This window comes from Lasiosphaeria miniovina, assembly GCF_030549165.1.
Source record: "Lasiosphaeria miniovina strain SMH2392-1A chromosome Unknown B0T26scaffold_2, whole genome shotgun sequence".
NCBI lineage: Eukaryota > Fungi > Ascomycota > Sordariomycetes > Sordariales > Lasiosphaeriaceae > Lasiosphaeria > Lasiosphaeria miniovina.
This window is the reverse complement of record NW_026848221.1, coordinates 3,631,283-3,644,899: the sequence shown is the minus strand read 5'-3', so window position 1 is coordinate 3,644,899 and position 13,617 is coordinate 3,631,283. Positions and strand designations below refer to the sequence as shown.

At 55.7% G+C, this 13,617-nt stretch overlaps 3 protein-coding genes across 3 annotated transcripts; 1 reads left to right on the top strand and 2 right to left on the bottom strand.

Moving 5' to 3' along the window:
* Nucleotides 1-6,919: 6,919 nt before the first annotated feature.
* On the bottom strand, nucleotides 6,920-7,248 carry B0T26DRAFT_695753 (uncharacterized protein). Its single transcript, XM_060441318.1, has one exon. The coding sequence runs from the start codon at nucleotides 7,165-7,167 to the stop codon at nucleotides 6,928-6,930; it is 240 nt and encodes a 79-aa protein (XP_060300658.1). The 5' UTR covers nucleotides 7,168-7,248; the 3' UTR covers nucleotides 6,920-6,927.
* Nucleotides 7,249-8,438: 1,190 nt separating this feature from the next.
* Nucleotides 8,439-9,829, top strand: B0T26DRAFT_822456 (putative monocarboxylate permease). The gene is made up of 2 exons (XM_060447417.1): nucleotides 8,439-8,748; nucleotides 8,869-9,829. Exons 1-2 carry the CDS (start codon nucleotides 8,544-8,546, stop codon nucleotides 9,798-9,800), a joined length of 1,137 nt encoding a protein of 378 aa, XP_060300657.1. The 5' UTR covers nucleotides 8,439-8,543; the 3' UTR covers nucleotides 9,801-9,829.
* Nucleotides 9,830-9,954: 125 nt separating this feature from the next.
* On the bottom strand, nucleotides 9,955-12,908 carry B0T26DRAFT_695750 (uncharacterized protein). Its single transcript, XM_060441317.1, has one exon. It carries the CDS (start codon nucleotides 12,568-12,570, stop codon nucleotides 10,219-10,221), a length of 2,352 nt encoding a protein of 783 aa, XP_060300656.1. The 5' UTR covers nucleotides 12,571-12,908; the 3' UTR covers nucleotides 9,955-10,218.
* Between the last annotated feature and the right edge of the window lie 709 nt (nucleotides 12,909-13,617).

Genomic DNA, 13,617 nt, shown 5'->3' with positions numbered 1-13,617 from the left:
AGTGTATGAGTGCAGTGAATGTGTATTGCTTGCTTGAAGAACCAAGCAAGAACTACCTAAGACCGGTGCCACGGTCATCGTATATATCTATCTAAGCTGGGCCAATTGGAGCGTTGCTCTGTTGCTCTCCGACAGAGCTACAGAGCAGCCAACCAAACTGTTGCTCTGTACTCCACCGTGCAGAGCAAATGCGGGTCCTTCTGCTCTGTTCTCCACCGAACAGAGCAACTGTGGGTCCAAGCCCCTCCTTTAACGTGACTAGCCAAGGCGGGTCCAGCCACCCCTGCCCTGCTTCCCAACCAGTACGAACAGGGATTCGTGACACGTCGGACTAGTGCGGCCCATTCCCGGTAGAATTCCTGAGGGGACCTGCCGTGTTGACTACATACTAGCCAGTCCTTATGGGCCTGGACCTCGCCGGACTTGCTACCGAGGTAGTCCGAGCTAACGTAGCTCTTAAATTCCTGCCATACGATTTGTTCGAAGTCCCCATCGTGGAGCTGCTTCTGGTAGGCGCGCCACTGTTGCTGCGTCTCCGGTTCCATCCAGGTACTTGTTACGATCCTGGCTCAAGTCTGCAGGAGGCGCTGGAAGCCGACTGCTGATTGGGCAGCACTGGCGGGCAGGACGGGCCCCACATGAGCTCGGTGCGGCCAATCAGGCGGCGCTCAGTGCGTTCGGGTGCCAAGACTGGGAAGACCCACTGAGCAGAAAGAACAGCCAATCAGGAAAGTGCTCAGTTACCATTGAGAGCTCAGTCGTCCTTGAAGACTGAGCGCCCCGGAGGCCCTGAGCACTGTAAGGGAGAACCCTGATTGGTCCGCCTTAGATAGATATATACGACGACCGTAGCCACGGTCCTAGATAGTTCTTGCTTGGTTCTTCAAGCAAGCAATACACATTCATTGCACTCATACACTTTGAGTGGCATTCCGATTTGACTGTATTACCCGTGCGATAGGAGCTTGCCCTTTGTTCTATCTTCATAATTACCAACCCCCAGCATCCTGAGGAGCCCGTGCACCCTTATAGACAAACGACCCAAACAGTCGAGTGGTTTGTAATATATAGCTGTATTAGCGATCCCTTTCCTTCTGGCTATTGACTGTGAGGGCCTGGTCCTCCAGGCCTCCCAGACGCTCTGGCTAATCAGACGCCAGTTGGGTGGATCCACCCGACCAGCCAGAGCCCCACCTTGAGACGCCCTGGAAGAATCTCGCGACGGGAGGCTTTTGAGCTTCTTTTCCCTTTTCCCTTTAGTTCAGAATCTTCGTCTATAGCGCCCAATAGAGGAGTTCCGCCCTCATTCCAAGCCGGCCGTGACACAATTCTAAACTCTCAATTCTCATCGCTGGCTAGCGATCAATAAATACGTCAAACCCCACAAACAACCCACTACGTCGGCTGTGCACGACGATAAACCAGGCCACAGAAACCCCCAAACACCACAGCGTCGATGCCCAAGAAGAAAGATTACGGACCACCGATGCGCCAATCCGAACGCCTCTCCTAGCCAAAAGAGCTAAGCGAACGGACCCAGGAGGAAGCGAACTTGAAGACCGAAGAGTCCGACGAAGAAGTCATAGCAACCCCCTCGAGCACAGAGCTTGCTAAGCCCGCTCCACAGCAACGCGACACAGAGCCAATCGAGCCAGTCACCAGTATAGAAGTCGACGCCCCGATAGACAACATGCCGGGAAACGAAACCCGTAGCGTACCGGGTGACGATGGCGCCCCGAGCGCCGAGGATTACCGAGTTCTACTTGCCCAAGTGGCAGAACTCAGGGCGGAGGCAGCCGCCCGCACCGCCGACGGCGTCAATCGCCGGGCCCGAACTGTCACCCCCGCTGAGAGCGCTTTCAGTGGGGACAGCTTCACACCCATTGGCTTCGCCGCCCTTCCCGCTTTCAAGCCCTACGGTCAGGACCAGCACGCCGCCAACCAAACCTTCGACCGGAAGGCTCGCAAGGCCGGTGTCGACCCTGGAGTTTTCAAGGGTGTTGACGGAACCTTCGATAAGTGGATCATCAAGGTGGCCGACAAGTTTGTAGAAGACGATGCCACTTTCAAGACAGAACGTAGCCGCATGGCGGTTCTGAACTCTCTTACGGAGGGATCCCCGAACGACCTGCTGGAGAGTCGGTACAGCTCTCAGGAGATGCCCTTCCGCAACGTCGCCGAGATGGTGGCTACGTTGTCGACTGTCTACCATGATGACAACCAAGCCACGAAAGCCAGGGCCGAGCTAGCCAAGCTCAAGTATGATCCGGCGAATAAGGACGTGACTATCCATTCATACATTGGATTAGTCAATAGCTTGGCTGATAAGGCTAATATTGCCAAGTCTGAGCGCAAGACCCTACTCTATGAGCATATTCCCGCCCGGCTTGACACCCGACTCTTGGGAGACTCAAAGAACCCGACAATCTCCTACGAAGCTTTTGCTGGCAGCGTCGCGGATGCTGCTCTAGCCCACCAGCGCGCTTGGGAGGAGAACAGAGAGCGCAAACAAGAGAAGAGGGATCGCCGGACACGTTCGCCAACCACTCACAGCGAACGGGCCTATGTTGGGGAGTCTCGGTTCGAGAAGCCAACTTCCCAGCCAGCTGCAACCAAAGTTCCCGAGGCTAAGAAGGATAGAGGGAAAGACGATACTTGTTTCATCTGCCGTAAGGAAGGTCACTTTGCCCGTGACTGCCCCGAGCGGAAGACTATGGCCAAGATGATGCTAGACCTCGACCAGGATCCTCCTACCTCCCCGGAGCAGTCATCCTCGTCGTCTAACGAATCGGAAAACTGCTAGGACTGTCGGAAGTCTCCACGACAGTCCGTATACCACGACTAGCTAAAGTGAGCAGATCGTCTGGATCAAAAACCTTCCTATTCCCTATTCAACTCCAATTGGAAGGAATTAGCCTCAAAACCAAAGCTCTTTGTGATACCGGAGCAGATATCTATTTGTCAATGACCCCGAAGATGGCCAATAAGGCCGTGAAGCTACTAGGCGCCGTTCGAGAACAGCTATCTAAGCCCATCCGCCTTAATGACTTTAATGGGGTGCTCGCCGCCAAAGCCACCCACCAGATCCGCCTCTCCCTGGAACTCGACGGACGGAGATTTCCACGACAGAAGTTCCTCATTATCCCCACTGCCGACGATGTTATTATCGGACAAGAATGGTTCATTAAGTATCGCGTTGGCCTTTTCCCCGCCACGCGAACCATGATCTGGCCTCAAGATCTACCAGCGCTCGCCAAGTATTCGCCCACCATTACTATTCCATGCCAGACTGGTTTGCTCGACATACAGGCTCAGGCAGACGCGGTGCGTCGCGACCGCCTGATAGCTGAGGACGAAAGGCAAGCGAGGGTCACCAAGATTATCCAGCGCCCTTTGAGAACGATAAACCCAGTTTTAGCACCCATCGCCCTTTCTAGCCCCAGAGACCAGGACAAGCCCCTCGTGGTCAATATTGCAGCTCTCTGTAGGCATGTGGAAAATGACCCCCGGCAACCTAGATGGGCTCGACAGAACATGCCGGATACACCTATTTCTTTGAACGTCGTTGCGTCTCGTCTAAACTGGCAGACCCACGACGGACAGCCAATTCCTTTCCCTGCCGGCGAAGATCCCGAACACGTCAAGAGAGTTCGCGATAAACTCCCAAAGGAGCTCGCCCATCTCGAAGGCTTCTTCTCCAAGAAAGCTTCGACCGAGCTGCCGCCGAGCCGTGAAGGGTTCGACGTGACCCTAGACTTGGAGCGACCTTTGGAAGGGAAGCCCAAGAGGTTCTATACACCCGGTCACCTTCTCCCTCTGGAAAAAGAGACGGTAGACGAGCTTCTACGGATTGGATTCGTGGAACCCTGTATGGAGGAGACAGCCGCTTCGACGCTATTTGTACCAAAGAAGGGTACCGAGGAGAAACGTTTCTGTGTGGATTACCGATGGGTCAACCAGTTCCTGAAAGGACGCCAGTTCCTCGCACCCGATATCCAAGGAACGCTTTCCAACTGCCGTAACGCCCGCCGCCTGACCAAGATCGATATTATCCGAGCTTTTAATCGTCTACTAGTCCACCCCGACTCAAGATTCTTGACGGCCTTCAAGACCCGTCAAGGAACCTTCCAGTGGAAAGTCCTACCCTTTGGACTCAAGGTCGGCCCTGCTTGGTGGCAAGCCTTCATCAACGCTCAGCTGAACGAGCTCCTAGACAACTTTGCCAGCGCCTACGCCGACGACGTTCTCATCTATACTCAGGAGAACGAGCCACACTTCGCACACGTGGAGGAGGCCATCTATCGTTTGTATAAGGCTGGTCTACAGGGAGACATCAAGAAGTCTAGCTTTGACGTGGAAGTCATTGACTACCTAGGGTTAGTTCTCGAAGCTGGGAAAGGCGTACGTATCGACCCAGAGAAGATCAAGGCCATCCAGAGTTGGAAGTTTGAGGACCTACGCTCGATACGCGCCGTCAAGTCCTTTTTGGGCTTGTGCAACTATGTCCGAGTCTTCTGCCACCACTCTAGCGATGCCGCCGAGCCCCTGTCCAAGCTATTGAGGAAAGGTAGTGAATTTGTAATGGGACCCGAGCAACAAGCGGCCTTTGAGAAACTGAAGAAGCTGGCCACCGAGGCCCCAGTCCTCGCCTTCTTCGTCCCCGGCCGCCCGACGCGAGTGGAAACGGATTCTTCACGCAACGCCACTGGAGGCGTGATCATGCAACAACAGCCCGACGGAGTCTGGAGACCCGTGGGCTACTCGTCGAAGAACATGACTCCGGCCGAACGTGCGTATCCGATCCAGGATCAAGAGTTGCTCGCCGTGGTCAACTGTCTCAAGGATAACGAACCTTCTCTTCTCGGCCAGGAGTTCTTCGTGGTCACGGATCATAAAGCCTTGATCTACTGGTCTACTAAGCGGTTGCTGTCAACCCGTCAGGTCCGATGGTCCGATTTCCTAGGCCAGTTTGATATCACCTTCCAGTACCGCCCGGGACAAGAAAACGTGGTTGCCGACGCTCTATCACGTAAGACCGTCGACTCACCTACGGTTAAGGCACGAGAGGAGGAAGATCGTACGTTCCCTTTGATACCAGTGGAACGTATCCAACCAGTCCTAGCGCCTATCTCCCGAGCGGTAGTGAATCCGGATATGCCTCGCGGCGCTGACCTGGTAGACCTGATCCAAGAGGAAAACGAGAAGCAGAGTCTGGGCGTAGATAACGGTCGTCTCGTGGTACCGGAAGTCACGTCCGACGGAGCGGTATATCTACGGACGGCCCTAATCCGAGAAGCCCACGAGCCGCCTATCTTCGCACACCCAGGCCAAAACAAGACTATCGCGTTCCTCAAGAAAGACTTTTGGTGGAGTACCCTCCGACAGGATGTCAAGAGGTACATCAAGAACTGCCGAAGCTGCCAGAGGAACAAGACCCGTCATGACAAGACCCCGGGCCTCTTACACCCTCTGGAGGTGCCGAATGAAGTCTGGAGCCAGGTAGTCGTCGACGGAAAAGATATGCCGAAGGATCGTCACGGCTACGACTACGTTTGGGCCTTTATTTGCAAGTTCAGCAAGATAATGGCTACGCTCCCTGGACACAAGAACGATACCGCACCGGATCTGGCAGAGCGCTACTTCCACAAGGTATACCGTTTCTTTGGTATCCCGGCTGTCTGGATTAGCGATAATGCAGGACCGTTTATCTCGGAATTTCTGGAAACAATTAATAAGCTGACCGGGACCAAACACCGTCACGGCAGCTCTCGCCACCCACAGACGCAAGGCGCCGTGGAGATCACCAACGCGGATCTAGACCAACGAATGAGGCCTTACCTCACCAAGTACCAAGACACCTGGAGCGAGTACCTACCGGCACTCGACTTCGCCCATAATGTGTCCTGGCATTCGAGCATCGGCATGGCCCCGTTAAAAGTCGCGTTGGGAGCCACCCCACGGAACCCCCTCTCTATTGATATCCTAGACCTCAATACCTCGACCGACCCGCAAAAGAAAGCATTACAGCTCGTCACCCAGACCAAAGAGGTACAAGACCTGGCAAGGAAGAATGCCTTAGAAGCTCAAGCGGCCCAAGCCGTCCAAGCGAACAAGAAGCGACGTCCCGTCGACTTCACCATTGGAGACTTGGTATACGTGAGCAAGAAGGGTATGAGGACAGAGGCCCCGAGTACCAAGTTGGATTCACAGTGGGCAGGACCATGGAAGATCGTGGAGGAACGAGGACATAGCTTTGTGCTGGATACTCCGCCCTATGTCAAAGGCACGAACCTCTTCCATGCAGATCGGCTACGTAAGGCTGATGACAGTCCCCTACCCCAACAGACCAGCTTACCGGAACCACCTGAGGAGATCAACGGGGAGCCAGAGTGGGAAGTTGAGAGGATTAATGCCTCTCGACTGTTTGGCCAACGAGAGACCCTACAATACCAAGTTGCCTGGAAGGGGCACGACCCCGACGATACTTGGTATAAGGCAGAGAATCTCAAGAATGCAGCTATGGCGCTGGATAGTTTTCATCGAGAATACCCCGAAGCCGCAGGACCTCCAGTGAGGCTGCGTGATTGGATAAAGGCAGCAGCAGAAGACGAATATCCGGAGGACCACGAAGAGGATAACAAGGCAGAGCACAAAGGGTACAAGGCAAGGCAAAAGAGGAAGTATACTAGAAGGCACGCTTAAATCCGCTCTTCAAAGCCACGACCACCGTCACGGCAGTCGCGGCTTGGAGGGGGGTAGTGTGAGGGCCTGGTCCTCCAGGCCTCCCAGACGCTCTGGCTAATCAGACGCCAGTTGGGTGGATCCACCCGACCAGCCAGAGCCCCACCTTGAGACGCCCTGGAAGAATCTCGCGACGGGAGGCTTTTGAGCTTCTTTTCCCTTTTCCCTTTAGTTTAGAATCTTCGTCTATAGCGCCCAATAGAGGAGTTCCGCCCTCATTCCAAGCCGGCCGTGACATTGACCGCCGTCACACAGAGTAAGCTTGGTATACCTTAGGTCGTAGACGGTAGCACTAATGTGATAGGCACATATCGCGAGTCGACTCTGGACGCCGCGTCGTTGGATGGCCCGACACATCCGCGCCGCGACCGAACCGAATACGCAAAGGTAACTACCCCAACCCTCGAACAATGCACGCGACGGCATTTCTCGGATGGGACGTGACCGGGCGAGCTCCACTAGGAACGGGTTTAAGTAACGGCGAAGAAGCGAGCGCCGAGTAAGAGGGGTTCTACTTACCAAAAATAGTAACTACTAATAAGTAATAACTGGAATTGACTAATTGGGAATACAAGGTAAGGCAATGCAATCCTACTGTGCGCGTTGTTTTCACGGTGTGCTCGCCGAAAGGGGAAACTTAGGGCCCGGCGTCTAATTGATTGGGGCTCAGATGTGGCGTTCCTAAAGCGGAAGTTTAAGTCCGCGTCCACTAAGACTTGACCTCCATTCCCAATGGGGAAGTCGACCGCTCCATTGGGCCCCGGGGGAGCGAGCCAGTATTGAAAACGCGACTCGATCCAACAGGTGAAATCCCATGTATAGTACCGCAGATTTTCTTGCAGAGGTACTTCTTGCTCTCTTTGTTTCTCCACTACTAGTATTCCAACATCTTTTCCTGCACATACGCTCCGATCCCTAAATGTTTGTTAGCGAGGTACTTGGGTAGAATAAATGTCTTAGCCCAGCAAATAAACTGGCCTGGAAAAGCCTTCGTGTTTTGGAGAAGAGATGGGCCTCTAGGATTCCAAAATAAGAATTCCAATAGCCTTTACCTCCCTTGGCAAAAGATCTTGACGGCGAGCCGTAAGACATTATGGCCTTTTAAATATTGAAAAGTTCCCCGCTAACAAACACCCAGGGATTGGATTGTAATACAGGGCGTAATCGTTGCTCGGCCTGACAGGAGCACCGATCCACCTGGCGACAACCGGCCTTCGAGTGTGCACTACATCTGCTTTTTCTTTTCTGGAGACGGGCTCTGAATTCCGAAATCCGTGTCGACTTTGCCAGTTTCGTGTGCACCTGCGTTTCCTTTTCCTTTTCGACCTCGTCTTCCAGGAATAAAAAGCTGCCACATCGTCTCCAAGACAAGCAGAGCCAAGCCATTGTGCCGGCATTCTCACGAGCTATCCATCCTTCCATCGGCAAGCAAGAAGTACCAAATCCAGATCGCGCTGAGTCCTTGACGCCTCTCCCGCACCACTCGCACACCCTCACACAGCCACCTCTACTCCACGACACAACCCTCACCTGAAGAAAAGAAAACCCGGGTCCCGGAAAGAAGGACAATGGCGTCAGTACAGGAGCCTGTACTGGGCCCCAAGGATCGAGAGTCCGACACCGACGCTGCCAGCATCCCCGCCGGTGCCGAGAAGAACACCGACGCCGTCAACGATGCCGAAGCCGCTGTTGTGGCGGTCGACACCACGGCCGCAGGCCCGCCGCCGCCTCCTCCCAACGGCGGCCTGCGCGCCTGGCTGCAGGTCCTCGGCGCCTTCTTCCTCAACTTCAACTCGTGGGGCATGATCAACACGTTCGGCATTTACCAGGCCGAGTACTCGACGGGCATCCTCAGCGGCTCGTCCGAGTCGGACATCTCGTGGATCGGCTCTCTGCAGGCCTTTCTGATGCTCGTCGTGTGCGTCCTGTGCGGCCGCCTGCTGGATGCCGGATACTTCTACGCCGACATCACCATTGGCGTGTTTCTGGCCGTGTTTGGCATGATGAGTAAGTCTTTTCCCTTTCTCCTTTCGTATTTTCGTCTTTTCTTCCTGTCGTGGTTCCCCCCTTTTCCCGTTTTCTGAAAGCAAGAGAGCAAGAGGAGCGAGCTAACGAGCGCGATGGCAGCGACGTCCCTGGCAAACGAGTACTGGCAGGTGATTCTGGCGCAGGGTGTCGTGGTCGGCATCGGCGCCGGCATGATCTTCATCCCGAGCATCCAGATCGTGGGCACGTACTTCTCGACGCGGCGCTCGACGGCCATGGGCCTGGCGGCGACGGGCTCCAGCATTGGCGGCATCGTCTACCCCGTCGTTCTGAAGCGACTGGCTGCGGAACTGGGCCTGCCCTGGGCCACGCGCGTCGTGGGCTTCATCATGCTCGGCACCCTGCTCATCTCGGTCGCCGTGATGCGGCCCCGCCTGCCGCCGCGCAAGTCGGGCCTGCCGCTCGTCAACGTGGCCGCACTGCGGGACCCGGCCTTTGCCCTCTGGCTGGTTGCCGTTTTCTTCACCTTCGTCGGGCTCTACGTCCCCTTCTTCTTCGTCGAGAAGTACGCCCTCTCCATCGGTGTTTCGTCCGATCTCGCGTTCTATCTGCTCATCATCATGAACGCTGGCTCCGTCCCCGGACGCATCGTCCCGTCCATGATCGCCGACAAGGTGGGCAACATGTCCATCATGATCCCCGCGGTGCTGTTCTCGGGCGTCATCACGCTGGCTTGGATCGGGGCCCACACGCAGTCTGGGCTTATCGCTGCCGCCTTCTTCCTGGGCCTGGTCAGCGGTTCCATCCAGGCCGTCCTGCCAGCCAACGTCGTCTTCCTCTGCCCAGACCTCTCTATGCTTGGCTCCAACCTGGGAATGACCATGTTCACCTCGGGTTTTGGTCTGCTGATTGGCAGCCCAGTTGCTGGTGCCATTATCGACCGCCAGTCTTCAGCCGATGGCGTTGTGTTTTGGGGGGCTCTTACGTTTGCTGGTGCCTTCATCATTGCGGGCAGTATCCTTCTCACTGCATGCCGCGTGATCAAGGTCGGATTTGCCATCGTAAAGGCATAATCAGGAAAGGAGTTGTTGGTGGATATACCCTTTCAAACTTTATCTCCAATCTGTGGACGATAATTAATAGCAAAGAAATGGGCAAAGGAACGCGAAGAAGAACGGTGCATTGATCACGGATCAGACATGGTTCACAGGTCACAGGGACGGATTGCTCTTTCATCGGGATCTTATAATCTAGATGGATACAGGCAGTCAGTAGTTCTAGGGACAAAGATAACCACTAACCATGGTGAAATACATTGCGCGCCGCCCAAACACTCAAGCGCTATTGTGTCCTTGCATTCACCTCTACCAATCGCATTGCACTGGATATCAAAAGCGTGCTAGTAAGGAAAGAAGAGAGAGGGAGAATGTGAAACATTGGTAGAAAGGTAGAAGAGTAAACTAAAAGACGTCTGCATATGACGGGGTATCACTATTCCCAGAGCGATTCCATGGGTGAATCGTCAAAGGGTGCTAGGGTGGGGTCATCTAGGCCCATGCCTCCAGTTGGGTCTGTTGAGAAGCTGAAGTTGGACATGAATGAACTGAATGAAACATCGGTTGGAAAATCAAGAGGCATGAAGTCATGATCCAAGAACGGCGTGCTGCCCGCACTAGATGATGTCTCGGAGTGGCCTAGAAACGTCATCCTCTCCGCAGGCCAAGCAGAGAACATGCTCGAGCCCGGGCTCGGCAGGACCGAAGAGGGTGTGGTAACCAGATCGGCGGGTATGGGGGGCGGCTGCTGACATTGTGGCTGCAGGGTGAGCTTCATGTCAGCAATTAGCCGTTCGGCGGTTGCAACGCCCTGCTCCACTAGCCTCTGCTGCGTGCTGGGGGAACTGTGGTTGGGCGAGGACAGATTGCATGTAACATCTAGGCTGACGGCTAAGATGAGATTCATCTTGGCTGCTACGGGCCCCTGGTGGAATCTGCTCTGCCAGAGCTGGGTTAAAAGCAAGAGGGCCTTTGTCAGGAGCTGCTGGAACACACACGACGTATGCTGTGGGTGTGGTATGATCCGGCGGAGGTCCAGCCGACGGAGACGGCCGATGATGAAACATGATGTCAGAGCAGCTCGCCCTGCATCTGTCCAGAGTAGATGGCAGGCCATGTTGGTAGTGTCTTGCGAAGTCGAGCAAATCTTCTCGAACTGATGCAAGACCGACGTCGCGTCGTCCCAGATCTCCATGAGATGGCTGCGCTGCGACGAGTCGGCGGGATCGCTCGCCGCCTTTCCAAAGGAGAGTATGGTCAAGAAGCTGTGCATCGGGATCGAAATCAAGGACTGCTGTACTTCCTCAACCGGATCAAAGGTTTGGGCGCCAGGCTTCAAGCCGGCAGGGAGCTCGGCCAGGAGCGAACTGAAGGAAGCCCGGATCTCGCTCTGCAGCCGCGTTGTCTTGGGATTCGGCGAGTAGAGGCCCTGGTACACGGGCGCAACGATCCTGGCTAGCTTTGCGGAGGCAATGCCAAATGCCAAGTCAGCTTCCATCTGCTTGTCAGACTCGAGCTCATAACCTTGGGCGGCCGGATCTGGGTTGAGAGCCCGCAGGTTTGTCAACGTGGGCAACGGGCAGTCGCTCTCCTTGAGGCGAAGGTTGCACTGCGTTCCGCTGCGGACGCAGTATTCCAAGTTGAGCCGCAGGAAACACGACCAGAGACGCTTCCTGATCTCGGCATAGTAGGGAGTGACCTCTGAAAAATAAGCGGGGTTCTTGTGGAGACCCATGCTCGAGATGATCTGGCTTGTGAGCCCCTGAAGGGCCATTGCTTCGTAGATCTTGTCATTGTCGGAGGCCGAGATGGTCTTCATGATGGAGAGGAGGAGCAGAACTTGCACCACACCGACGCACGGCTTCTGAAAGCGGGGCGAGTTGTGGATGCAGTCTTCCACCTGTCTTGCTATCCGTCGACCGTGAAGCCGTTCCGACTCGTCGTTCTGCATGGCTATGGCGGTCACCAAGAGGATCTTGCAGATGTGGACCGGGTTGTCGAGGGTCCCTGCGCATATCCGATCGAACTCGCTTGCCATGACATCTGGCTCGAGAACTCTGTAAATGCGGCCATAGGTCCGACGGTACTGGGCCATCCACCCCTCACACTCGTGCCGCGGTGGGAGCAGACTCCGCAGACTGCTGCTCTCGGACATGCCCGAGGGCATGGGCGCCGGGATTGCGTTGCGGGCACGAAGTAACGACTTGAGCTCGCCGAAGGACTTGCGGCTAGTCTGGAACTCGTCAGAGTGGTCCAGCATGGCCTTGACAACCGTCATCTCGTTGCAGGGCGCCATCCAGTGGCTCAGGCCGACCATGCGGGTCTTGAAAGTGGAGCCCTGGAATGCATTGCCGATTGACGCAAAGGGCGGCTCCCGAATCTCAATACCCGATGCCGGCTCGGGAGTCTCTCCGCGAGAGGAGGAGCTGTCAGGGGGCGTGTGGATCTGGATCGGGGGAGGTTGTGGGGAATTTTGGCGAGACAGGGACGGGGTGTTCGGACGAGAATACGCCGGGCTATTCTGGCGAGATGAAGCCGGAGTGGATCTCTTGGAGACACGCGAGGCGGGAGGCTGTGGGGAGAGGTGCTGGTCCTTGGAGGAGCCGTAGATACAGTCGTGGGGGACTCCGCGGTCCTGGCATTGCTTGCACGGCAACTCGCGGTCGCAGCGGATTTTGCGGGTGCGACACTGCCAGCACGAGACAGCTTCACGTACCCGAGGGCGCTTGCGACCAGCCTTGAGGTGCGACTCGAAGCTGTCGGCGTTGAGGTGACTAAAGGTAAGCATGGTGAAGGCTCGAAGGTGTGAGGGCGTTGAGCCGGGTCAGGTTGCTGGGATGGGATGGGAGGGCAGAGCGACGCGGCCGAGGTGACTGATTGAAGGGTAGTGATGCCACTACTTCTTGTACCAGCGACGGGAGACAACGGCTGCGACTCGAGCGGCGGGATGCCACGAGCTTTCTAGGCCTCGAGAGGCGCGAGCGACAGAGGCGCGCAAGCCGGCCGCCAGACAAGTACCAAGTCACGCTAAGTAGACGGGAGCTTCGTCAGATTACGGATACAGGGCGGGCAAAGCTCGCGGGTGAGGTTCCAGCGGTTGCGCCGTGTTGGCAGCAGGAGCAAGGTGGGGTCGTGTCTTGCGGGCCAAAGCCAGTGGGTGGAGGGCTGTGCCAGCCCGAAAACTCTATTTCGTGTGCCAATAAGCGGCCAGTTTCCGACGCAGGCGATGAGTCCACTATGCCGGGTGCCATTGCCCCCCCATCCAATTGCTCTAACCGTCTTTGGTCCAGAACCCCCGGCTCCCTTTTCGGCGAGCCCTTGGTGGACATCTGTATTGCAACATGACAGAATGGCTGCGATATATAGTGTCCTCCGGATATTGCCTGGTCCCTTTTGCTTCTGTGTGGCCCTCTGGAACACTGGACGTGGGAGCATCGTGAGCTGACCCGACTCGGGTTCTGGCGGACGGTCAATAACATGGACAGAACAGACGGGATGCGGAACGCCAATCAAGTTTTTACACATAGGTTGCCACTCTCCTTCGCTCCCTGAGGCCATCCTCGGCTAAGTAAATGTCGTGTCTGCATTATTAATGCCGGAATCCCCTCATGCAGGAGGGCTGTGTTCACTTGCTCTGTTATGATGGCCGATTCACGGAAGTCTGCCAAGCGATTCCACAGTGTGGGTTTAGGGGCTACGGGAGAAAGCTCGACACAGGTTGGTAGCAGGGTTAGGGTTGGACCCTTGTCGCCTTCCGGTCTGCGCTTTCGTTTCTTCCTACGCGGCACGCGTCTGGAGCGGAGAGCAGTTATCGCCTCAATCTTTGCCCGGCAGA

What these genes read in the sequence shown, in the direction of transcription:
- B0T26DRAFT_822456 (XM_060447417.1), top strand. Translation starts at nt 8,544, where the DNA reads ATGATCAACACGTTCGGCATTTACCAGGCCGAGTACTCGACGGGCATC. An exon ending in GGCCGTGTTTGGCATGATGA is followed by an intron (nt 8,749 to 8,868) that starts GTAAGTCTTTTC and finishes GCGCGATGGCAG; the next exon opens with CGACGTCCCTGGCAAACGAG.
- B0T26DRAFT_695753 (XM_060441318.1), bottom strand. Translation starts at nt 7,167, where the DNA reads ATGCCGTCGCGTGCATTGTTCGAGGGTTGGGGTAGTTACCTTTGCGTA.
- B0T26DRAFT_695750 (XM_060441317.1), bottom strand. Translation starts at nt 12,570, where the DNA reads ATGCTTACCTTTAGTCACCTCAACGCCGACAGCTTCGAGTCGCACCTC.